Source organism: Corvus hawaiiensis, chromosome 17 (assembly GCF_020740725.1).
Source record: "Corvus hawaiiensis isolate bCorHaw1 chromosome 17, bCorHaw1.pri.cur, whole genome shotgun sequence".
In the NCBI taxonomy this organism is placed as follows: Eukaryota; Metazoa; Chordata; class Aves; order Passeriformes; family Corvidae; genus Corvus; species Corvus hawaiiensis.
In genome coordinates, this window is record NC_063229.1 from 11,025,804 (window position 1) to 11,051,147 (window position 25,344).

Here is a 25,344-nt window from a genome sequence, read left to right on the forward strand (position 1 = left end):
TTTTTTTTTTCAGGTTTATGATTTGTTGTGATAGATGTGAGGAATGGTTTCATGGTGACTGCGTGGGTATTTCTGAGGCTCGAGGGCGATTGTTGGAGAGGAATGGTGAGGACTATATCTGTCCAAACTGCACCATTCTCCAGGGACAGGATGAGCCTGTTTCAGAACTAGACCAGCAGGAAGCTAAAGTGGAGCAAGGAAATGTGGATGGCACAGAATTCACAAGCATAGGAACAATTGAACAAAAATCAGTTGAGGACCAAGGAATCAAGGGTAGGATTGAAAAAGCTGCAAATCCAAGTGGGAAGAAAAAACTAAAGATATTTCAACCCGTAAGTATTTTAATTGTTTCTTATTTTTCATGTTTCACTGAGTACATGGAGACAATGACTTGATTTTAAAGCTACACATAAGCTGAACAGCGCACTGAATAATGCTGGTTAGCAGAAGTTTATCTATAGGTCTATTAGCAGAGGAATTAAAACTGTTAGTTTCAAGTGAGGGATTTAAAAGTTTTATATAGGTGCAAGGAAGGTAGTTTGTGCTATTCCACCCTTTCTAAATACTGTTTTGGAAGTCAAACAATGAGGTCTTCTTTTAATAAAAATATTAGAATCCTGTGCTGGTTTATACTGTCTTTGAAATAATCTCAAACATTTTGGACATTTTTAATGGTAGTGAAACTTTCAAATTAACCTTGACAAGTCTCTATTGGAGTTAGTTAATTCTAGCTGTACTTCCAGTTAATCTTTGAAGTTCTGATTTTTGGCCTGATGCTGCTTTAGGTTATTAGCAAATAGAGAATTTCTTTATACTGCCTTTTTTAATCTAAAAATGTGTGTTTTGAACTATTTCAAAACCTAAAAGAAGTTTAAGTTTTGTAATATAAAGTTCCATGCCCAATTGGAAAGGCAGAGAAGCTTCTTCAGCTCAATGTACATGAATCTAAAAAACCAAGTGCTGCAGTGGCTGTCTTTGTTCTGCCTCAGGTAGTGTAGTAGTGCCAGTATCTTGGACATTGCCCTTTAGGTTTCAGAGCTGTCCGTGGCAGCACAGTGAGATTAACGTATAGATAGAACAATTTGAGCTGAATAAATAAATACTTACTATTTTAAGAGAGAAGTGTAGAAAACAGTATTCTCAAAAATGTATTCAAATTCATTTGTACTTCTTTGTACACAGAAAGGTTTTTGAGAGTCCAGTGGTGTTGGTGTTGGCTCTGCTACGAATATCACCAAGTGCTCTTTATCTTTACTTCTCAGTTAAGTGTGTACATGATGGGGAAATGCCCAAATCCAGGTTTTATCAGGCTGCTGCAGATAAAGCTGTGTACTGACTTTTGATTGCAGAGAAGTGAGTTGCACTATGCAAGTAATATTTATTTAACTGGAAATATTCCTGAAAAACTTACTGCTAGTAATTAAAAATGGGGAGAGATTGTCTAGAATTACAGTAGTTGTGAGTGTCAGGTTGGTTCTATCGTTTTTAGGAGTAATTTAGAAGAGAGACTAAAAGCATAATACCCAGAGATGATACACTGGAGCCTAAAGAGGCTTTCAAGTTTTTCTAGACCTCGAATTAATGCACTCTGTTTTGAAGTAATGTGCTATTTTCTGAATCGTAACATTGGAAGAGGAAGTGCTTCATCTGTAACACCTTGATATAAATGGAGAATGATTCTGAACTAGAGGAATTCAGATTGCACAGGCAAACCTGTAAATGTGTAAGGGGTAGGCAGTATGTGAAAGTTGTCACTAAGAATGGTATTTGGAGACTTTCAAAATTAAAATTGGTAAAACTTCTAGTGCAAGAATAATCTGTACCCCTGAATATCTGAGTGCTTCTTCTTGCACATGTGCATGGCTGAGGACAGCAGTGGATGGGGATACAGTAAAACCTTGCTGTTGAGAACCCAGCTGTGCAATTATTAAGGACATTCCTCACATGATGCAGAGGATCAGTAAAAAGCAGTTGTGTCCTTGTGGGATTTGAAAATGTAGGAAACCAGCTTCCTTTATCTCAGTGCTAACAGACCAACCACTTGAAAATGCAGCACATCCTGAAAGTAATCTGTTAGAGGAGTGAAATTCTTACCTTTGTATGGATTTTTTGTGTTGTGTCATGAACAGCAGTTGTTCTTAGGCTGGCGATTGTGCAGGTCAGAGCTGCAGTCTGCACATGGGCTGTGTAAGCGTTTCTCTATGTTATAGAGGCGTGTTCCTGCTGTTGCCTCTTTGAAGTCTGACCTCACTCCATTTCTCTCTGTAGATAATTGAAGCTCCTGGTGCTTCCAAGTGCATTGGCCCCGGCTGTTTCAATGTGGCCCAGCCTGACTCCGTGTACTGCAGCAACGACTGCATCCTGAAACACGCTGCAGCCACCATGAAGATCTTGAGTTCTGGCAAAGATGCAAAACCAAAACCTAAAGAGAAGATCAAACCAAAATCTGAAAAGCCTGGCATGCCAAAACCTCAGCAGCAGGTAAGCTTGTGTTCATGATCCAGAGCAGTTGCCCTGGAGCACTGTGGCTTATTTCTCCTCTCCTTTTATTATTGTGCTTTCCTTTTTGACTTTAATAAAACTGTCAAGTCCTGCACTGAAGAGCAGCTTTCTCTTATTTTTTTGTTCTTATTCTTTTGCCTTTGTCTATGGTAAGGACAATAAAATGTTCTCCTGTCATTTTTTAAAAATCTTTGTAATTGCCTCTAGATGGAGATAGTTCCTTGCAAAGGTGCAAGGTACCCTTCTAGATGGCAATGACTTTAAAAAAAGTACGATTTTCAGTAATTACATCTCTTTAGTTTACATTAATTGAAATTAATTTTGCCTTTTTAAACTAAGCTTCAAATTACTGGCTTTTGGAGTAATCAAATAATTTCAAGTGGTGCACTATAAAAGTAAGGAGTTTACTATAAAAGAAACTGGTGTACATATGTGTAACTCTCTCTGCTTGTTTGTAAAATGCAATATATTTGACAATTATTAGTAATCGAGCTACTTTTAATTATACAGCCGGGCATCAAACCAGTTTCAAACCAGAAGAGACAGTTCCCTGAGAAAAGAGAGGTGAATGTGAAGAAGACTGTTGTGAGCACAGCCAAGACTGAGGCAAACACCCAAGCTCCTGCTCGAGAGCCAGTGGCAGAACCCGTCACGCCGTCCTGGGCCAGCGATCATAATTACAATGCTGTAAAGCCTGAAAAGACTGCTGCCATTTCACCTGCACTGTTGTTCAAATGTATGTATGGCTTAGGGATATTCCTGAGTAATCATATTTTCTTTGAATACCCATCCATTCTTGGCTCCACTAAACTAGGGAGTTTAGGATTTGGGGGTTTTTTCTTTCCATGGCACCAAGGTACTTCTCTCCACCTCCAAAGATTCACACACAGATACACACAAATGAGAGACACTTTTAGGAGTTTCATTTGTATCATATGACAGTTGTATGATTAAGAGCCTGTTGATTTACCCAGCTGATTCCTGGATGAAAACTACATGGTTAAGCTTGAAATCTTTCCCATAAAGAGTGTCTGTTTCTAATCTAGAAGGTAAGTATTGACACATTTGTGTTAAGTTTTACCAAAAGGTTGTGCAGTGTGCTCCGTGAATCAGCAATTGCCTGTACTAATTTCAGTTGTATTTTTGTAATTTAGATTTGGCACCTGCCTCTCAGGTCTTGCATTTTCAGTGCCTGGTGCCAAGAGTGAAATCTTCAACGTGGTATCCAACAATACTTGACACCTCTGCAAACAGCTTTTAACTGTCAAGTATATTCCTGCTGCTTTTCTTCCTTACATGAAGTAACTTGAGGACCATCCTTTACTTTTATGTTGGGGGGGGGGAGGCAGAACTCTATTATCTTTTTTTCCCCTTTCTCTGTTCATATTCTACACATTATGCACACACACAAGACCACGTCTCAACTGGACATTGGGCAGAGACACTGCCTTGCGTATTTTTGCAGGTCTTGAGTAGCATCCTTGTAACTCATGTAAAGGTAAGTAAATACTGCTTTGAAGCCTGAGCAAGTCTGTCTGCTTATGATGTTTTTTGGTTCACTCCATCTAAGTAGTTTTATAATGCAGTTACGGAACTTGAGATGAAAACTGACATTTCAGTTACAAACCACGTGACCTCTGGTGCCTCATGTTTACTCCTTTGAAGACTAATTCAGAAATTCAGTTCTCACAGCTTTTGTAACCACACTTCAGCCAATTTACATTTTATTTTAAGAAGTAAACCTAGTTATTGAACACTTATATGTAAAGTAACTGATAAGTTTATAAATAGTATTTGAGATTTTCTAGTTACAGTTTTGAAACACTGAGGGAACACCAGCTACCCTAAATTGCTGTTGATGAACATAGCACATACCAGGTATATTTTAATGGTCTTTACCCACATTCAAATGGTTAAATGGTTGTAATTTTTCTCTGTATTATTTTTGCTGCGTATTAGGCCCTTTGCCTTTTTTATAGTAAACTCCCTTAAGGTATATATTTTAATTAACTTCCATTTTTAAGTAATCTTTTAAAGAAACTTAACTTTTTTGTCAGAAGCAGTAGTATTTTATACATAACTAAAATTAGTGGAAAGACATAAATGAAACTGCAAGGGCTTATTTTACATGAGGTTTTTCTGACTGTGACAATTACAGGTGTCCATAGAATCATTTCACTTAAAATGTCCTTATTTCCTATAAGGTTTGTTTTTTTCCTAGGAAACAGAAATAACAGGTTTTGAGGCAGAAAGTTGGAGGGTTTTTTTAAGGGAGATTGCTCTTAAGATTTACCGCACTGGACGTTGTACAGATTTAACCACTTCCAGTAGAAGACTGGATTCCTGTAGCTAAATAGTTAAATTGATTCCAAAAGATAATGTGAATACCAGACTTTAGTAACAAATAGAGACCAACCTAGTTCGTGTGATGAAGAACTCTCATATCAAATGCAAGGAAGAGCTTCAGATTGCTTTTTTTAAGGTAAGTAGCACTGATATGTGGGAACTCTGCCATTACTAAATGCCCAGATAAATTGTTTGTGTATTTGTGAAAAAAAATGTGTCCTGCTTTTCAATGGATAGGTCTGAGCTGTAATCTTCCTGAGAAGCTGCCAATGCACCATCTGCAAAAGTACTCTTCCAGATTTTATTTCTTTAAGAAATCTTTATATGGTGTTCAAAACCTAAAAGTTACAGCATTAGAGAAATTCATGAGAATTGTCTCACTTCAGGTATCTAAAAGTGAGAAGTCTCTAAGTCTGAGCTAGTCTGTCAAGGAAAACAAGTTTATTCGACCAAACATAGTCTGGCTGAGATGCAAATCTTAAAACCAAGCAATTCCCTGTTTAGAAACGTGCATTTCTGAACATTGATTATGAAGGACTTGCAGTCCACGGGAGACAGAGGACTTCCAAATGCAGTATTCCAGAATGCTGCCACGTTCACCAAATCCTTGTTTGCAACTTCGGTGCACAGGGCCTTTTAGGAATTAAGGAAACTTAACCTGATTAACAGAACTGCTCTCTAATACTCTTTCCATCTGCCAGTTCATCATTTCAGGCATAGATTTATTTTATATATGTGCTCTGTACTTGTGAGTTACAAGATTTTGTTATTCCATGAGATAGTTTTGTTAAGTAGTAGCAAGAAAATCAAGTCGCTTTTAAAGACGTACTGGGTGGTAGGAGCATGTAGTGTATTTGCATCTAACCCTACCACCAGGCCCCTTTTCCCAACCTTTTCTGCATTTATTTAAAAAGGGGTATTTGGTGCTAGTACTGTGCAATTGTAAAGAACAGTAATTTTTTTTTTTTTCCCGTCAGTTACCACATTAGTCTGTGTTTCTTCACTTCCAAACTTGCCTATGTCTTGGGGATATGACTTAGGGCTGTACTTGGAAGTGACTTTGTACACCAGAATCTGGTGCCTGATTAATGACACTGTGTTCCATCTTTATGTACCCAGTGTAAATAGTGCTTTTAATTAATTTAAAAACTCGAGTGGGAAACAGCTTGATTTGATAAATGAATGTTAAGTACAAGTAATCTAAAGTTTCAGGCAGCGTTTGAAGTACGCATATAAAAGGAAACTAGGTCTGAGTCACATTCCCTTTTAGAAGAGTTGCTTTTACTTTTGTTAGGAAAATTAGTATTAATTTAATACGCAGTGCTCAGCTTCTATATTGCATTTCAGGAGTCATTCTGGCTTCCAAATTTATACAAGTATGTGGATTGTTGAGATTTGTGAACATTGTTCAGAGATCCATGTTACAACAGCAACACTTGTAAAAGAGACTTTTTTCTATATTTTTTGCTTTTAATTGTCAAGTAGAAGTCAGCAGCAAATGCAGTTTTATCTGCAGTTTTAAAATAGCAAATGAATCCCAAAGGAGGGGAAGAGGGTAAGCATTTGCAGTATCCCAGTTTCTAAAGTACCCAGTCCTAAGTATACTGACTATTCATTAGTGCTTCAAAGCTTTGAAATTCACCTGATTTATTAGACTTAAATACCTGAAGCAATAATTTACTCAGGTAATTCAGGTATTAAAACTGTTTAAATATCTTGCCTGCTTTTATTGAGAAGAGCAACTAAGAGTGCAGGAGAGTGAGGAGGGTTTATTAGATAAAAGCTCAAAAGGAAGCATTAAATTATTGTTCTTGTGGTAGAACTTGAGAGTAAAAAGCACTTACCACACCAAACCACTAAATTTGTGTTTACATAACTGCAGACAGATGCAGTGTGAGTTTATAGCAAATTACGGTCCTACCTTATTTGGTACCAGTGTTTCACAGAAGTTCTTAATGGGTGGGGTTTGGAAGGGGAAGTGTTTCCTTCAGAGAAAACCACAATGTTTGTGGTCCTGCTGCTTCCCAGCAGGGAATTATGAAGACACAAAGCTGCCACCTCCTGGAAGTGGGAGTCCTGGCTCTGGTGATACCAACTTCTTTATGTTATCCCCTTCCAGTTTATTTCATCTCTTCTGCAGCTGAACTCAAGAGCGATTCACAAAGGGAATAGGCTGTGCTTGTGTAGTTAAAGATCTTGGACTGTTTGTTCCTGTACACCTCTAAAAAAATAAGGAGACTTTGAGAGTGGAACACAGGGATACTGGGATGCCCCACCAGCAGAAACTGCTGTGTGTATCAAAATGGCAGGATTATAGCATGCATAATTTATGTGTGCATGTCCTTGTGTCTTTATATTTTTTTTCTTTATGTAATAACAGCATGAAGACAGGAAAGAAAGAAACCACTCTACAGAGAGCAGGGGGAGAATAGAGTGCACTAAAGGCAGGAGTTATGGCTCAGGAGGTAAAAGTGGTGTAGGGAGCTGTAAGTACTGATACGGAGAGTAGAAAATCAGGTCTTGTCTGCACACAGGCTGGTGCCAATTTAACGCTGCTCTTCAGGCAGGATCGTACCAGCTGAAGTTGTGACTGTTGAGTGCAGTGGATGTGGATATACTGCTGTTGGTTTAGCTTAACTTAAAATACATTTTACTTAAACTTTGCTTCTTAAGCCATAGGTATGTTTGCCTGCAAGGACTGATTGTAGGTAAACTGGATTCCTTTGGGTGTGTTTCCCCACAGGGAAAACCAGGCTGTGCCAGGTTCCATACTGTTAAAACTGGACTACTGGCATCTGAATTGACTCCTAGAAAGCCAAAGTGTCTTGCTTAATGCTGCATTCTGCAGTGTAGGCCCATCCTGAGAGGCAGTAAGTATTGAGTTAGTACTAGGGAAATGAAAAGAATTACTGATTTTGTTACTGGCCACTTTCTGGGACACCTGGCTGCCCTGTATGTAGGTCTGCCCTAAACACTTGAACTAGAGGAGTTTTCAGAAGGGCTGCTGACAGACCAAATAATAATCAGCATACCTGAGATGAGTTTGCCAGAAGTTCTGAGAAATTCACCTTGGAGACCTGGCTTTGGAAGGGTTGTACAGGAGTATAACCTGGCAGCTCCAGTGCTGAACTCCCGTCGTGAGACTGGCAGGAGCTGTGCTGGCCCGGGGCTGGCACAAGGCTTGAGCCCTGCCTGTGGAGTGAGGCAGACCATAGTGGTGCTGAAGCCAACGTCCCCTGGGACCCAGCCAGTTAAAAGGAGCAGTGGGATCCTTGGGGAGTCATTTTCATCTCCTGCCTGTGAACTACTGGAGCTCCCCTTCTCTGCCCTACAAGGTATGTTACACGTGCCCTGTGGCTGGCAGCCACGTGAAGATTTTTGCCATCTCTTTAAGTTAGGAAAGCTGGTCCCTGCTCCTGGCATGTGCCTCTCAAGCACCCAGCATGCCTGAGGCACTCGGAGACAGCAAGCCAGCACTCCTGCTGTCAGGGGTGCTTGGATTCAGTGTGAGAACCATTGCTGAGGGGAAGGGTTGGGGGCAGAAACCTGGTACCACTTCCAGAGGCACTGTGCATATGAGGGTGGTTTATCTCATCATCAACACTGAAAGTGATGAAAGTTTGATTAAAAACACTCACCACCCTCTTGCTGTTTTGCTTTCTTTTACTAATTTTACTTAAGTTCTTTGAACTTGCTTACTTGACTGCATAGCCAGTGAAAAAGTTCTTTGCTAGTCCCCAAATAAAAGGGATTCTTTTGAGGTGATCACTTGCACTTTGAGTCAAGTTTGCTGCTGATTCGCTGTGTCTGATCTGTGCTGAACTTGGAATCTGAAGATGGCCTGTCCCTGCAAGGAGTGATGATGCCAATCCATGAACAGTTTGGAAAATAAGAAGCCCTTTTTTTGCTGCAGATAGTGCCTCTCTCCCTCAGGAGGGGGGCAAGAGTGAAGATGCAGTTGTCTAACATAGATCAGATGGATCACTACAGTATCATTTAGATTAAAATAAAGCTTGTATGTCAAAGCTACAGCTGTGCGTCAGCATAGAGCTACAGGTTGCCTTGAACACAAACCACCGCAGAAAAGGCAGGCCTTTGCCTCTGAGTGTCCTAAATTAGAGACAGGTTTATTTTGTGTGCCTGAATGTAGAGGCTTGGCACACAGGCAGCTTAACTGCAGTGCAGATTAGAACTGATGGAGGTTTGCTAAGAGCAGCAGCGGGGCAGGCAGCACATGCCAGACACTAGTGTTCAATAAAATTTGAAGTGGAAGGAGATGGGGCAGGTAACAGTGAAAATTAACACTGAAACCGATTTAAGAGCAGCTCAACACGGGTGAAGTAGAGCTGGCACTAAGTTATCTTTGAAGGAAGTGACAAAAAGGAGGTGTGAGGAGGGAGCAGTCGAACAGCCGCGGAGCTGCAGCGGTTCCAGAGTTCACCTGCACAGCTGCCGGCAGCGGTGCTCGGTGCCACCAGAGGGGGCTTCGGGGCACCCAGCGGCGGTGAGCAGTGCCCGAGGCACAGATGTCAGGCGGCCCAGCACGGGACTGGGCACAGCTGGCTCGGAACTGGTAAGTAGCTTCCCGTTGCGGAGTGCTTTTAAGACTGACAGCTCAAGCACCTGCTCACCCGTGTCTTTTACTCAGGTTTTTCAGTTCCAAAGGGTTTCACATCGCAAGAACGTGGGGATTAAAGTTCGGTATTGGCCACTGCGTCGGGGCAGGGGGGTGTTCGTTCAGTTTTGCTCTGTTCCGGTTATTCATGTCACAAGTCACACAGGAGGGGGTCGTGGCACAGCTGCGTTGGAAAAGTCCTCTTGGTTCATGGGCTGAGTGGCCAAGGGAAGCTGCTGAACCACACCAGTTCTGAGGTTGGGAAATCCTGCCTGTCCTCTGCTTCAACAATTTTCCAGAGGGGAAATGCAGTTCTTAAATTCTCAGCTACTGGCAAAGAGGGGTGAGGTGTTTCCGTTGTAGGCCAGAAGCCTGTGCTGCCCTGTGTGCCAGAGCAGGCTGCCCTCGCCTTGCCCCCGCTTGGAGCAGAGAAGCTGCAGTGTTCTGGGACGACGGCGCAGGGACAGCCACCGCAGCCACCTGCGGCTGAGCCCGAGGAGCTGCGGGACCGAGCAGAACTTCGAGGCCAAGGTCACAGCCCAAGTTGTGTGTGACACCCAAAATGCTGGCAGGGCAGCTCCTGCATAGGTGACTGGCTCTGCTGGGCTGGGCACACCTGTGTTCCTGTCAGCTGGGTCAGCTGCTCTAAGGGCCAGTGCTGGTGCCTCTGTAGAGGTCAGCTCTTGTCACAGTAGGGAATTGCTCAGCTCTGCCCAGCCTTTACACTGGCTGTGTAAATAGTTTCTAAGAGGTATTTTTGGGTTTGTAACAACTGCAGTGCTGTGCTACTGAATTTTCTTCCCTCTAAAGACATAAAAATCTAAAGAGTCATAAAAGTGATCCAGTTTTGACCAGGTGGATCACAACGACTGTTCTCTCTTTAGGTTGCATTCATATTGTGGAATTTTACAGATTTATTGTTACAGAAAAATGGTAATTACCAGCTTTCTTACTGTTGGTGCCACAGAAATCCATAGGCCGTGCGTAAGACTGAAAGTTAGCTGGGATTTTGGTTTTTTCCCTAAAACTCTATTGTAGTGACAGAGAAGTCTGGAAAGGAGCAGTAAAACCCAGACAGGCTTGAGCTGCCTCTGTATTGGGCAGTGTCCCCTCAAGTGCTGGTTCCTGATGTCCTGCTCCCTTGGGCCTATGCTCCCACTGCAGAAAGTTCTGTGCAAGCTGGACACGACGCAGCCATCGTCTCCTCACACACTGCCTGGCGGAATTTCATCCTGGGGAAAAAAAGTAGATTGATGTAGGTGGAAGAGAACATGGGGGAACATTAAGATACTAGACTCCAGAGACAATAGTGCTGGTGTATGAACAACCATACGCCAAAATCTTAATTCTGTAGAGAAACTTAGAGTAGTCTACATGGCTGCAGGATGTATTTCACAGAAGTCTTTTAATGTCCTGTAAGAGGAACTGTGATGCTTTTTTTTAATTTAGAAAACCACCAAAAAAAAAGGCTTTACTGGAGTCATTGCAAAATGGGCTCTTCAGGTACAACTGCCTGTGGTTTATTCACAGCATTTAAAAGTTTTAACATCATCTAGAGCCAGAAATTGAAGTTCTTTCAAAGAACTGTGATTTGACTTATTTAAAAATTATACAGACAAAAGTAATAGCACATTTATTATGGTATTTAAAAATTGGAAAAAGTAGAGAATAGTTTCAGCAAAACAGCTCATCACAAATGAGAATTTAAATAGAAATCAAGATTAGTTTTTGAAGTGGCTTTCAAAAGCTATTACTCCAAAGAAGGACTGGGGGGAGGGAAAGGGGAAAGAACCAGAATAGACTTGAATGCTATACAGAAATATTCTAGAAAGAGAAGAAACAAAGTTTCCATTGGGTAATGTACATGCTGGTGGTGTAAAACCCAACCTCTGTGTGTTGGTGGACTGTGATCCAAGTACAGCCTGCAAATCCTTCATGTAAAGTTAACAGCCCTACACTGTGGAAATCCTGCTTAAATTGGGCCTCCACAATGGCCTGGCAGTGTTGAGACACCGTGTTGAGATGTTTACAAGTACCTGGAACCGTCGGGCTCATCTGTCCCAGCAGATGCTGTGGCAGTTCTGTCCTGCTCTGCATGCAGAAGCCTCGTTCATGGCTGTGTGTCGTCATGTCAAGTGTAGCTGCACAGGGAATTTCCTCAGGGGAGTGGTTCTGTGTCTGTCAACATCTGGTGGGAGAGATTCCAGGTCTGTGTGTAGTGAGCACACCATAGTAATGCTGTTTGTTAAGCCTGGGAGCAATGCACGGTTTTCTGCCAGAGGATTCGTTGGGTTTCACCCTGGGAATGCATTGGCTCATTAGTTGCAGCTGCACCTCAGTCTCTTTAGCCCACGCCTCCCTCCAGTCAGTAAGGATCCTGTTCCTGTCCTAACAAATGGCCCACGGGACAAAATGGGGCAAATAGGAATTACTGTTCGTTGGTTTAAATAGGGTTTCTGACATCAAGCCAAGGAGGTTCACCTGGGTGTTGAAAGTGCTGAGTAGAAGAACCACCAAATGCCTTACTCTGAACTGCTGGTGGTGAAACTCCATGTTAATCTCTTAAGTGGGGTAGGCTGATGTTCAGTGCTTGTCTCATCCTTTTATTTTAAATTTGGTTTAGGGCATTTATTATAGGTCCACTGGAGCTACTGCTGAAAAGGACCAAACCCACCATGGTGCAAAACACAGTGGCCAGTGTGTGCAGTAGCATTGGCTGTGCCTTCTCCTCATGCTGCCCATAGACTGCATGGCCAAGCACTTGGAAATCATGGGCTGAGGGAATACCTGCTCCATGATCTGTCTCATCCATTTGCTGTGCACCTCTGGCATCTGTTCAGAAGTAAAACTCTGTATTTGTTGGCATACTTCTCTCAGAAAAGAGTACATGTTGCTGTTAGCACTTCCAAACATACATCTGCCATGTTCCCATACCTGTTAGGAGGTGCTGTCACCTTTGGGGTGTGCTCATGTTGTGGATAGATCAATAGGAGAGTGAGCTGCCACCCCAAGAGACGGCCCTGCTCCTTTCCCACCCTCCACTGGGTGCTCCTGGGCATTGGATCCAAGACCCCTGTAATGCTAAGTGAGTTGCTTTAGCCGAATTATGGGGTAGCACATTGACACTAAAACCCAAAACTTGATAGGACAGAAATTCTGGTTTCTCATTGTCCAAACAGGATAAGAGGTTTTGTTTTTTTTTTTAGATTAGCTTCATGTACAGCTGTCACAGGTTATTTGTACACAATCTTAGTATTCTGGATTCTTTGTCAAAACCTACACATGACTGATTGGACAGTGTCAGTTTGAACAGGACCTTGGTAGCTCTGGAGAACTGAAGGAGTCACTTCTGGCTGCGTTAATACATAGAGAATCTGTGCCATCCATGTCTGATCAACAAGTCCTGCTCAGGAGACGTAATTGGTATAAAGTGGCATTGTAGTTTGAAACTGTCAGGTGTGCGTGATACTTGGGAACTATTTGCGTGTTTTCCACTGGCTAAAGAAGCACAGAATTACACACCTTTAGAATAGTCATGATGTCAGCTGGCAGGTTAAAGGATGCCTCTGTGTGTCCTTGGACCTTACAGACTCTGCTGACCTTCAAGCCAGGAACGTCAATCTAGCTTTGTACTCTAGTAGCTTTTATTTATTTATTTTACAACTCAATATTCTTACTGTGATACAGCTGTTCCTAACAGGTGTTTGGTGTGGGGATAGTTCTTACATATGCATAACATCTGAGGGACACAAAACACCTTGGTTCTGCTATTTTTAGTTTTATCAATGTAGTGTTTGTTAACTGCTTTGAACTAATCGTTAAATAGATAGTGGATAGAGGATTAAGAACAAATTTACAGTCGTACTTCTGCTGTAAACCACAAAGAACGAAATGTCATGGTGCTGAGGACTGAATTTTGCTGTCACCGCTCTGCAAGCCAAGCTGTGCTGTCCTGCCTTGCCGTGGCAGGTCACAGAGTATGCTGCTGTCCTCCTGCCTGAAAAGGTACCATTCTGTGCAGAAGATCAAATAAACCAGGACAAAGAGAATGGGAGTAATTCCTGTAGCGTTACCAGTGTGCACGTTTTGAATATTCACCATCTCTCTGCTCAGGACTGAGCTCAAAATAGGTTGGCTGGTTACATCTCAGGCTCTGGGGACCCAACTTGACCAAATCAACCATATCAGCAATAGTGCCTTATCTGTAAGGAGTAATAGTTCCTTCCTGCCTCCTGGAGTTTCCAGAGTCCTCCTGACAACTGGAATAGAGTTAGCAGGGTAGGGTAGAGGTGGGACATAGGGAGAGACACTGTTGGTCACACAGGTGGTGTCCCTCAGTCAGACAGGAATCAAGGCTAGTCTAGGGAAAACTCTGGGTAGTAACTGTAATTCATTTATAGCAAAATCATCACAGCCCGTGAAACGATTTAAAGTCATTTGACAGCAGGTTCTGTTTTACACTTCAAATAGTTAAATCTGACTCAGAAAAAATCCTCAGTTGTAAAATACTTCCAGGAGAAAATTCAGGACAAAGATAGTGTTTCTGGATCTTCTGGCTTCTTGTGTTCCAGCAGAAGTTGAGCACACACTCTTGCACTTCACCTTACAAAAGGTAAGGTGTTTATTGGCTCGTCTCCCACCGGTGTCTGTGGGTGCTGCCAGCGCCGAGGGCCAGTTACAGGGGGGTGAGGAGGAGCTTTGCTGGAAGCACGTGCTGGTGTCCAGGGGAGTGCTGATTTCCACTAGGCATGCAGAAACTTGCAAGGCCATTTCTTCACGAGATAAGGGAGTATCATTTGTCCCTTAAGAATTCCAAATCTTCCCCAATTTGAGGGATGATTCCATGGGGAATTTATGCTGATGTGTGGGGTGTTTTGAACCAGACTCCCCCCAGGAGGAGTTGTCCCTATCAAGTCCATCTCAGGACAGATCGATGGAACAGTTTAGACCTTTTCCAGTGATTTCTGCTCTCATCAGAGCAGTCCTGGAAGGTGAAGAGGGACCAGTTGGTCCTTGGTAAAGTTACTGGAACTCCTGGATATTGCTCAGGAAGTGTCCTGCACCTTGCACCTAGGGCTTGTGGGCTAATTCATCTACAAACATTTGGCAAGGTTTGAAACAACTCTGTTTTAGGAGTTGTTTTTTGGTAGTTTCTCTCAGGACCCATCCTTATTTGAGCTCTCAGGATCCATGTGCTGGTGTTTGCCCACTGTAACTTTGATGTCTTGGAAATGATGTTCTGTTGGAGCAAGATGTGTGTGGTTTTGGGTGTGGCTTTTTTTTGCTGGGTTGAATTGTTCCTGTCAGTGCCAGAAGGTGGTATAGATGAAATGCGGTTTAAAAACATACTTGCTTGTAAAATCCTGTGCAAGTATATCTTCAACAGGTGCGAAAACAGGAGCTTTTACTTAGACTTTGTTAATATTCTTGTATATGATGTATATCAATTATTGTAGTAGCATTAGAATTTTAAATGGAAAACTGAGTATTATGAATGAAATAGTTTGAGAATGGTGAGAGTTAGATGGCTACAGCCTGAGTAGCAGTGTTAATGTTTAAATATTCTTTAAATCTAGACTTCAGCTCAGAACTGAATAGATTTATTAAACTTCAGTAATACTCAGCTTAGGGTAGTATTAGTACAGTTTCAAATTCATGGACTTTGTTGTCAGGTCAACCTCTGTAATTAATTGGTTCTGTAAAGTGCTATGAGAATTTGTTTAATTGTAGAGTATTGTATTGCCTTATTTTTATGTGTGAGAATCTGGGTTGGTTTTGAAGCTTAACCATGAAATCCCACTTAGGAATCTTTGAAGGTGGTGCCTTTTTTCCCCCCCCATTTTTCTTATGAACAAATTTTTCAACAAATCAATCATGGCGTGGTTTTTAAAATCACTTTTAAGAAGGCAAGTGAGAGTAAATAGCTTGAACTGCCTGCTTGGTAGTTACTCACTGGATATGATATTTCACAGACTTTTCCTTATAGGTTGGTATTTGGTCTTCATGAACAGGAAGTTATAAAGCTAAGCCTTTAATATTGTATTTTCTTCTTTGTTTTAACAGCTCAAAGGGAAGAGAAAAGGAACGAAGATAGAGCAGAGTCTGCATCGGCACCGAAGAAGACTGTGGTATCTATCATGGAGAAACAGTCCTCTTCCCTCACCAAAAATCTGCCTTCAAAGAAGTCCCCATCCTACTCCAACACGTCACTAACTAAACCACCACTGAAACCTGCTGGAAGTTTCAAAGGTGTCATTCCCAAGAAACCTTGGCCTTCATCAGGCAGTGTTCCTTCCAAACAGTCACCTCTCTCTCATGGCTCATCAGTTGCCAAGAAAGCAGCTCTGTCTTCCAGTTTGAGTGGAGGACTCAAAAAGCCTTCACTGTCTTCCATGTCAGCTGCAGCTGGAAGTAGTCAAGCAAAAGCATCAGTCAGTTCTGCCCAGTCACAGCCCAACTCTCAGATTCGACAAAACATTCGACGATCCCTGAAAGAAATTTTATGGAAGAGGTGGGAATTCAAAACACTTACTTTATATAGGAAGCTACATCTACAACTAGCATGCAGAGTCTAGTTTGTCTTGATAAGGAATTTTGAGAGATTGAATTTATGCAACAAATTACTACAGGTGCAGTCGGCATTTCAGGTTTATATTTGAAATAAAAAATCCTGATAGAAAATAAATGTGCATGTGATAAAGCCTTTAGAAAAAGAAATCTCACTATTCCATTTATATTGAGACAATTGCAGTTGAAGGATTAAATCACAGCATAGAAACTTCTATAATGTAGGTGCTCTGAGTTTTAAAGTCTAGAGATGGCAGTGTTGGAGATGCAGAGTTGTAGGGAACATAGTACAGGAAATACCATAGTGAAAGGTTAAAGCTCACTGAAGGAGAGATTCCCTCCTCTCCCAACATAAAAATCAACAAGAAATTCTGGTCAATGGGCAACTATCACTTATGAAAGGAAAAATAAAAGCCCCAAACACACAAAAAATGCAGATTTCCCCCCAGTGATTATTAAAGATAATGTGAACCATCAAGACTTACATGGAACACTGCCCTTTGGTATTGTCTCTGAACTGGAAATCCTGGTCACAGTGGGGAATCAAGGACTGAATGTCAAGCACTTGGGCTCCCTGTGTCACTCCTGGCAGAGAAACTCCTGATGTCAGTGCCATGAGCAGGAGTAAAGGCAGACTTGTCTCCCAAAGCTGTGTCATCCATGGCCATCTGCAGGCAGTAATTAAAGTTTGCCCGAGTTCAAGTCCTGTGATGGACTTTGGCTTTGAGGTGTCATTTAAAGGAGTCTTGAGCCCTTCCTGGGTGAGGAGCAGCTGAGGTCAGCTCTGAAAAATTATTTTTTGTGACTGTGCCTGACTATTCACAGCTGACCTAACCATACATTCCTGTTCTTGTTTTCAACAGAGTCAATGACAGCGATGACCTGGTCATGACAGAGAGTGAAGTAGGGAAAGTGGCACTCAACATCGAGAAGGAAATGTTTAATTTGTTCCAAGTGACGGACAACAGATACAAGAGCAAATACCGTAGCATCATGTTCAATCTCAAGGACCCCAAAAATCAGGTTTGGGATTTTCTTAAACTTATACAGAAAGTGCTTTTGGGCTTTAATTGTATGTCAGACTCTACCCTCAACATTAAGAGTTTTGAAACAGAGACTTAGGAATTATACTATAAAATATTATTATAAAGCCATTCGAACACTTTTAATAATATTTTTATCTAAGTAGGACTTCAAAGCCTACTTTAGTTGGTGGTTGGTATTTATTTGAGCACTTGGTGACATATTTATACTCGGGGTTTATTTCATCCCTGTTTTCTGATCGCTGCACCTTTCCAAGTTTACTTATAAGTAGGTGATATTTTTAATAGAAAATTAAGAAACTGGAGTAGGTTTTGCCTGCCCAGCACTGTAACCTTGTCAATTACCTAAGCAAGTTCTCTTCAGCATGGCAAAAGTCTCTTCTGTTTTCAGGGACTTTTCCATCGTGTCCTTCGTGAGGAAATCTCCCTGTCAAAACTAGTGAGAATGAAGCCGGAAGAACTTTTATCTAAAGAGCTGTCTGTGTGGAAAGAGAAACCAGCTAAGGCAGTAAGTAACATAATTTTTTCCTATGTCCTAAAGTAGAAATTAAGAGCAAGTTTGCCAACCTTTACCACCCATTATACGTTAATGCACCAGTTTCTTCCTAACAAAATACTAATAACGCTCAGTTTCAATACACTTTTTCTCTACTACATACCAAATGATAGCAAAGTATGGAGTAAAAGAAATATATGGAGCTTTTACCACCACTGTTTTGTTTCTCTCAGATGGAGTCAAGAAGCAAATCTCACGAAATCAAGAAAACGGCTGTAAAACGGGAACATGTGCCTGCTGTCAATATGGAGGATTCGCCACCAGTGTCTGACTCTGATGTGAGTACTGGGGATGTTCCTTCAGCATGAGGATGTGGAGGGGGAGAAATGGCATGTAGGGCTTCAAATTTGTCACCAGAAGTGCAGATTGTTTCTCTGAACTCTGGTGATATCATTGCTCACTGGATGTGCTATGAGCATCCTTCAAGTGTGAAGGACTGCAACAGCCAGTGATAGGTGTATTTTGCAGGCACTTCAAAGATGCTGTGTATTTTTCAGTTGTTGATGTCAATTTACAGAGAAATTTTTTTATTTCTGAACATTAGCTCTACTTGAGAGCACTATGGCATGAAATGAGGGCACATATCATGTGATAACTCCATTTAATATGATAGGCTTTAAGCAAGGCCTTTTATGTATTCTTTTAAAGAACTGAAGTGAATTAACAGTTTTCAAAGTATTTTTTTATTGTTAAAGTTAATGATCAACTGTTATATTTTTTATGCTTGTTGACTTTTAGGAACAGCAGGAGTCAACCCGAACTGCACCCAATTTGAACAGTGCTCCTTCTCTAGACGTTTTTAGCAGCATGTTGAAGGATACAACAAGTCAGCATCGAGCCCATCTTTTTGACCTGAACTGCAAAATCTGTACAGGTATTTTATTTACAATGCTGGCCTTGGGCAAAGTAAAATAACTGTTGCTTAAGAGTATTGTTTGTTTATTTGGTTTTTTTGAAATACTTTCTCCAAACTACTGTTAAATACTAATCAAAAAGTGCTTGATATAAATCTACAGGTCAGATTTCAGCATCAGAAGATGAGATACCAGCTAAGAAGGTGAAGTCAGGGGCTTCTGCTAAGAAGGTGGAGTCAAAATCAAAGCCAGAAGTCCAGGCCAAGTATGAAAGTCCTGCAGCAGCCCCGGCAGCAGAGCCTGACAAAGAGCCCGTTGCTGACGATGCAATGGAAATTGATGTTGAACCAGCAGCAGAAACAGTTCCACAGCCAACCACAGAAAGAACATATGTTCCTACAAGCCAGAGCCAGAACAGCACAGACTCTGCAGTACCTGAAGAGGTCTCTGCTTTCCCTGCCTCCTGTGCTGGCCCCGTTGTCACAACCGTAACGGTTTCTGGCAGAGACCCCAGGACAGCCATGAGCAGCTCCTCTGGGATCGTGACCCCGGCCCCGCGTCCTGGGCCCGCAGCTGAAAAAGTCTCAACGGGGGAAACCAAACAGGAAACTTCCAAACCAGTTATGACTGTCCCCAAATCAATCCTAACCAAACCGTCTTCCTCACCAGATCCCAGATACCTGGCGGTTCATCAGTCGCCCAACATCAAGTGCGTATCCTCAGCAGCTGCCACATCCCTCCTGTGGCTCTCTGCAGACTCCCATGTGTCCCATGTCCTGTTCCTTTTCCCTCAACTAAAAGGCTTGTTGAGGTTTATAGTTCAGGGAGCCTGATTCACATTTTTAAAATGCTGTCTCTCCTCATTTGGCTTCTCTAGCTGATAAAGTTTTCAGAGCATCAGTGTATGTTGACAGCAAAGATTCTCCAGTGTTCCAGCAGAGAAATAGAACTTAAAGGTGTCATGCAGACTTAGAAGTCTGCATACACATTAATATCTAGAAAGACAGTGCATGGGAGAGATTGCTTAAAGGCATTTCCAGATTTTCATCCTGTATTAAAATACTGTTATGTCTAAATACAAATTAAAAGTAACCAGATGATCAAGTTGAAAGGAAATGGCTTCCTTTCACATTCTGAGTATACACAATAGTAAAAATAAATACTGCTGAGTATATCCTCTTGCAATTGCAGTTAAAATAATTTTATTCATAGCAAGTTTTTTTACTTCATAATCTCTTTCAGAGGGATATTGTTGACTTAATTAGTGAGAAATCTGTAACTGGTTTTATAAAAGTCATACCTTTTAGCATCTCTTTGCCTGTCTGCAGCTGCAAGTTTATTTTCTGTTGCTCCTCGCTTTTTTAACTAATTCCAAGTTAATGGAAAACATTAAAGCCTTTAGTAAAAATTTTGTTACTTATTAAAAAGAAAGTATTGAATCAATAGGAGGAGGGAAGAAAATTTAAAATAAAGGGCCCATCCTCATTTGCATGCTGTAACCTTTCTGTTTGGATTTGTTTTGCAGTGTTGCAGAGCCTCGCTCACCTCAGGACAGTGACACTTCCCTCTTTCTCTCTCGTCTCAACACCATTTGGAAAGGATTTATTAACATGCAAAGTGTGGCCAAATTTGTCACTAAAGCGTATCCAGTCTCCGGGTGCTTTGATTATCTTAGTGAGGTGTGTGTGTGTTTGGAATGGGTCTGTGCTGCAGTTCCTGCTGCTGGAGAGGCTGGGGGCACTGTGTGTTTATAGAGTTACATTAGAACTGGAGCAGTGGTAAAAGACATCCATGTAGTAATAGGAAAAGTAGCTCAAGAAAAAAACTCAGCCTTTTAAAAATTCCCCACAAATCTGTGAAGAATTCTAATGTCTTTTAATGTGTTTATACATATGTTAGGATCTGACATGGAATAATGGCTTTACATCAGGTTCCTTGTTTTAGAGTCAGTGTTTTTAAGTGCGTGCCTTGTTCTCTTCTCAGACTAGATGGGTCACTGATGTAATGTTAGAAAATTTTGTTCAGCTGTTTATGAAAAGTATCATCCTTTTTACTAATTTTCAAGTAAAACCAGTTGGATGATACTGTTCTGAGAGGGTGTACATTCAAATAATGAGACAGTAGAAAGGCTTTTCTTTCTCTTTTTTCTTCTCAAGGGCATTTTAGATGACTTAGGAATTTTCAGACACAAATGTGTGGTTTAGGACTTAGTAGGGTTGCTTGTTCTTCTGAGTACTGCTTTTGCTGAAATGAGTTTCACTGTCCTTGTGACAGGAAGGTCACCAGAATTCAAGTGAGTTGGGGTCACTGAAAATGTGGAGAAAAGCTGTGTTTCAGATAGCAGCTTTCCTATAAAAGCCAATATGTATGTTACATATTATAGTTCCCCTCTAAATGCCAGTAATGGGCATACAGAACTGTTTGATGTGTTGCTGCTCTCCATGTTTGGGGGTGTGTATCTGTTCCATGTATCCTCTTGGCCTTTGGGTCACATGCCATAATTAAACACCTCCAAATTTAGGAACAGCATGGCTGAATTAAAAACATATGTACAAAAGTTTACTAAAATTTAATTATCCACTGGGCTACTGGGATGGGACAACCTGCACTGCCTTTTTTGGTTTTCGTTTTTGGTTTTTCTCACACTACCATGTAATACTTCTTGTTTAGGATTTACCTGACACAATTCATATTGGTGGGAGGATCTCACCGAAGACAGTCTGGGATTATGTTGGCAAACTCAAATCTTCACTTTCTAAGGTATTCACTTAAAATCCTTTGCAAAACCCAGAAGAAATAGACAGCAATGTAAAATGAAAGCTTTTTATAATATAGAGTAGTAAACAGCAAATACTGACATGGATCACACATGGAAAACTATCTAAACCACTTCTTTGAAATTTTTGATTTATTTTAGTAATGTGTTTATTGAGCTGTAAATCTTGATCTCTTTCCTGCACAGTAGTTAAATCTTCATACTATTTACTAACTGAAATATTTAAGATTGAAATTCAAATTTTAAAGAAAAGGAAGTTATCATTTAATGTATTTAATATATTTTTGTATTAAAACCACTTCAGAAGTGAAAAAATGATACACAGTATAGAGATAAACATGAAACTAAGAATTTTCCATTTCTTTTTCATTTGAGCCTCAAGCTGTTCAGTTTGATGTAAGATACACAAGTAATTTGTGTTTCTGAAAACGACAAACCAAATTCTATTTTAATGTTGCAAATTGAACAGCAGTAGTCTCTTAAATCTAAAGTGTTGCCCTGAAGGCATAGTTGGAGTGACAAATATATGGTTTATTTTTACCCCTGGAATCTGCCCTTTACCATTTCATTTGTTGGTATGTTTCAGGTTGAATTTTTCCACTTTGCTTTTGTATTCCAGGAATTGTGTTTGATTCGTTTCCATCCTGCAACAGAAGAAGAAGAAGTTGCCTATATCTCTCTCTACTCCTATTTTAGCAGTCGTGGTCGTTTTGGTGTTGTAGCTAATAACAACAGACATGTCAAGGATCTCTACCTGATCCCCCTGAGTTCTAAGGACCCAATTCCTTCCAAACTCTTGCCCTTTGAGGGACCAGGTAAGCACAAAACAGGGGAGGTTCAATGCTAGGTAAAATCACAAGACAAAAGGCAATCTGAGACAAATTGTTGAATATTTAATGTAATCATTAGTTAAATTTTTTTATATAAAAACCAGTTTTAAAGTACGTAATTAGGGAAGAGCTGGAAATCCAATTCTGCTAAGATAAAATTGTCCAAACTTTAGTCTTTCCAACAAGATGCTCTTATGTCTTAGGAGAATGAGTTTACCTGTAAAACCAAGGATGTGAAACAGCCACTATATTTAAAACACCCAAACAAAACCACAAAAAGCTCCCACCCTATTATCAGCAACTCCTAAATTCACAAACCCTAGACCCTTACAAGCCATTCACCATCACTTAATTCAAGCAGGAAACTTATCCCACAGAGGAGCCAAGAAGTCAGAGTGACGACACAGGTAACATTTCTGGTGGTTCCACTGGATTGTCACTGTCCACGCTGAGTTAATCTGCACATGCAGTGTGGGGCACGAGGTGTTCGAAATGTTCTGTTCTACTTGGGTCAAACTCTAGTCCAATCACTGACTTCAGAAAATCAGTTCTTTGGGGAGAAAGGGACCCATTCCTTAGGGTTAGAATCTTCTATCTTTAGATAAAATTACCTGTAATAGTGTTTGGTGAGTTTGCCCCATGTTGAACATGGTGACAGAAGAACTGAGAATGAATTCAACCATGAAACACCCCTCTACAAAATTTGAAGTCATCTTCATCTAAGGATAAGGAGACGCATATGCTTAGTTTCCAAACAAGGGTCTAGGTTTTATAGTAAATACCAGCTTGAGAAGCTGAAGAGCTGCAGGTGGCAGTGAAGGCAGAACTCCGTTGTCACGGCCATGGCTGGCACTACGTGGTAGGTATGGAACAACCAACAAGGAGTTCACCTTTCTGGGAAGCTGACTGAGCTCTACTCCTCAGATACAAGTGTAGCACTAAACTCAATAAAGCATTCTCAGGAGCAACAGTGGCTGGGACAGGTTTTCAGCAGGTGGAACATCATAAGTTAAGTGCTGTCCCTTCCTCCATGAGATGGCCAAGGGTGCTTGCTCTGCATCCCCAGACAAGATTTTTCTCATACACTTCAAACCTCTTTTATCTGTCCTTTGAACAGTGCACAGAATAGGTGATTGTTTTTAGGCAGTAGCTAAAAAGGCATTATTGCTGTCTAAATTACAGTATAACTAGAATTGTTGAATGTCAGCACTTCGTAGTCTGTTACTTGCTGAATTTTTGAAAGGTAGGCAAAAACTTACTGCTATTTCATAGCCAAGAAGTCAAAACACCAAATACAGAACACCTTGGCACAGGGATGTAGGCAAAGTCTTAACTCATGGACTGGTTTTTCCAGGCAGAACTAAAGAAATGCCATCCTTTTTGGGCAGTAGCACAAGGATGGGATTGGCCATTGAATCTGCTGTAAATGTCTGCTGGTCTGATAAATAACTCAGTTTACCTAATTTTTGCCTCCTTCATTCCTGTGGAAATACCAGCTTTCTGTTTTACTCTTCTTTTACTTCTCCATTATAGGTCTCATTTCAAATTAAACTCTTTACCTTAGATTGAAGGTTGGCAAATGTAGCCAAACTCTACTATTAATGAGAGATCTTTGTAATGTCAGACTGGTTTTTCTGAGTTTCAAGTGCAAAAATATTTCAAAACTAGAAGGAGTTGCTCAGAACAAATTCAGGTCTCATCTGAAGGTGTTTGTGGAGGCAAATTTTGTAAGTCAGGTTTTCAAATTGACATAAATAGTTGTAGGCCAAGTAGATAAAGGTTAGCAGAAACAAGGTTCCAAGGGCAGGCAGGCCATGAGATGGAACAGTTTCACAGAAGATTCACTTAAGAGTTCTGCCATCAATTAACACTTGTTGGAAACTCTTGTGGCAGCCTTGATCTCACAGCTGTGCTACGGTTGTGTTGTGTTTTAAAAGCAGGTGAAAGGAATCAGGTAAGCTGTTCCTCTTGTTTTGTGTATGTATGAAAACCACAACATGTAATCCACACTTTTTAATGCCATCTGATGGAATTGACTGTGTTTTCTTTCTTTACCAATCAATAAAAATATTTTGTGGAACGTGGTCATTGTCTCCTTAAATTTAATTGTGTGCCTTCCAGTAGAGTCTAGCAAGGCCTGGAAAAGCATTGCCTTTAGATGGTCTATCATATTTAGATAGATATGAGCTGAGGGGGGAGGAGGGAGAGGACAATCAAACCCTGCCACTCCAGAAATCCTAGTTAGAAGATATTCCAGCTGTATCAGCCAGTTCCATCAGGCACGTACGGATTAGGAATTTCTCCTGTTTTCTGATGGATTGGATTTGGAACACAACTGAGGACTGCGCTAGTACCTAGAAGATCTGCAGAAAACTGACGTGGGCGGCTTAAAAACAGGAAAATGGAGGGTTATCCTGATTTATATTTCATTAACTCAGATATATATTACCAGATTTTATGTGTCATGGGCTCTTCTGCGCTATCCTTTTGCAGTGGTTTACGGTATGTGAATTCACTTCTCTGTTTCACATACACACCACTTCCAGTTGTAAAAAGTAGTATAATCAGATTTAATTACTAATAGAAAGTGATTTATTGAGGGATTTAGTGGTGATGGGAATGTAACAACTATCTTACCTAGCTGAATTTTAATAAAGCAAGACATATATCAGCAAAGATTCCACAAATGCTGGTATGTCTTTTGGTAGTTTTTGATAGGGACTGTGGGTTTTCATAAAGTACAAAGGCATGAAATCTCCTTATGCTGTTTGGAATGGTCTTAAAAAAAACAAATGGACCAAAATATTACCTGAACTGTGAATGGAGTTTGATGTGTTCAGCTGAGCAGATTTCATTAGGAAAAGCAGCAGCAGTAGAGGAATGTGGCATTACAAACCCAATTTTCTGTGCCAGCCAGTTCCACTCAGCAACGGAGCCTGAATGTGGAGCAGTGTCACAGTGCTGGGAGTGATCTGCAGCCCTGAATTAAGGGGGCACAAATCTAAAGACAGTTGTCAATTGCTCTCATGATTAATTGGGACAAATATTTAAATGGCATTGATAAAATACAGATAGAATCTTGTATTGGTCTCTGCAGTTTAAAATTCACCACAGGTGTGCTTAGTCTAATCCCATGGGTCTGTCAGCAATGGGCAGACATGAAGTTGTCTTGAACAGTGCAGGTCAGCTTTTAGCAGCTGCTGATGACAGGAAAAGATGGGGCAAATCTACACATAAATATGGTAAACTTGATCT

The 25,344-nt window shown here is 40.9% G+C and overlaps 1 protein-coding gene across 3 annotated transcripts in view; it reads left to right on the forward strand.

Annotated features, from left to right (window-relative positions):
- The window catches only part of DIDO1 (death inducer-obliterator 1), a 48,782-nt gene that overhangs the window by 16,064 nt on the left and 7,374 nt on the right, over positions 1-25,344 (forward strand). For 2 of the 3 annotated variants that reach the window (XM_048322298.1, XM_048322297.1), the window contains exons 5-16: positions 14-332; positions 2,269-2,481; positions 3,013-3,238; positions 15,527-15,974; positions 16,894-17,053; positions 17,465-17,581; positions 17,803-17,907; positions 18,368-18,503; positions 18,646-19,192; positions 20,009-20,162; positions 21,154-21,243; positions 21,879-22,074. In XM_048322298.1, coding sequence (XP_048178255.1) covers positions 14-332; positions 2,269-2,481; positions 3,013-3,238; positions 15,527-15,974; positions 16,894-17,053; positions 17,465-17,581; positions 17,803-17,907; positions 18,368-18,503; positions 18,646-19,192; positions 20,009-20,162; positions 21,154-21,243; positions 21,879-22,074 — 2,711 coding nt within the window. Of the gene's footprint in view, positions 1-13; positions 333-2,268; positions 2,482-3,012; positions 3,239-15,526; positions 15,975-16,893; positions 17,054-17,464; positions 17,582-17,802; positions 17,908-18,367; positions 18,504-18,645; positions 19,193-20,008; positions 20,163-21,153; positions 21,244-21,878; positions 24,174-25,344 lie in introns of those variants that run through there. The other variant, XM_048322299.1, reaches the window with a different exon arrangement.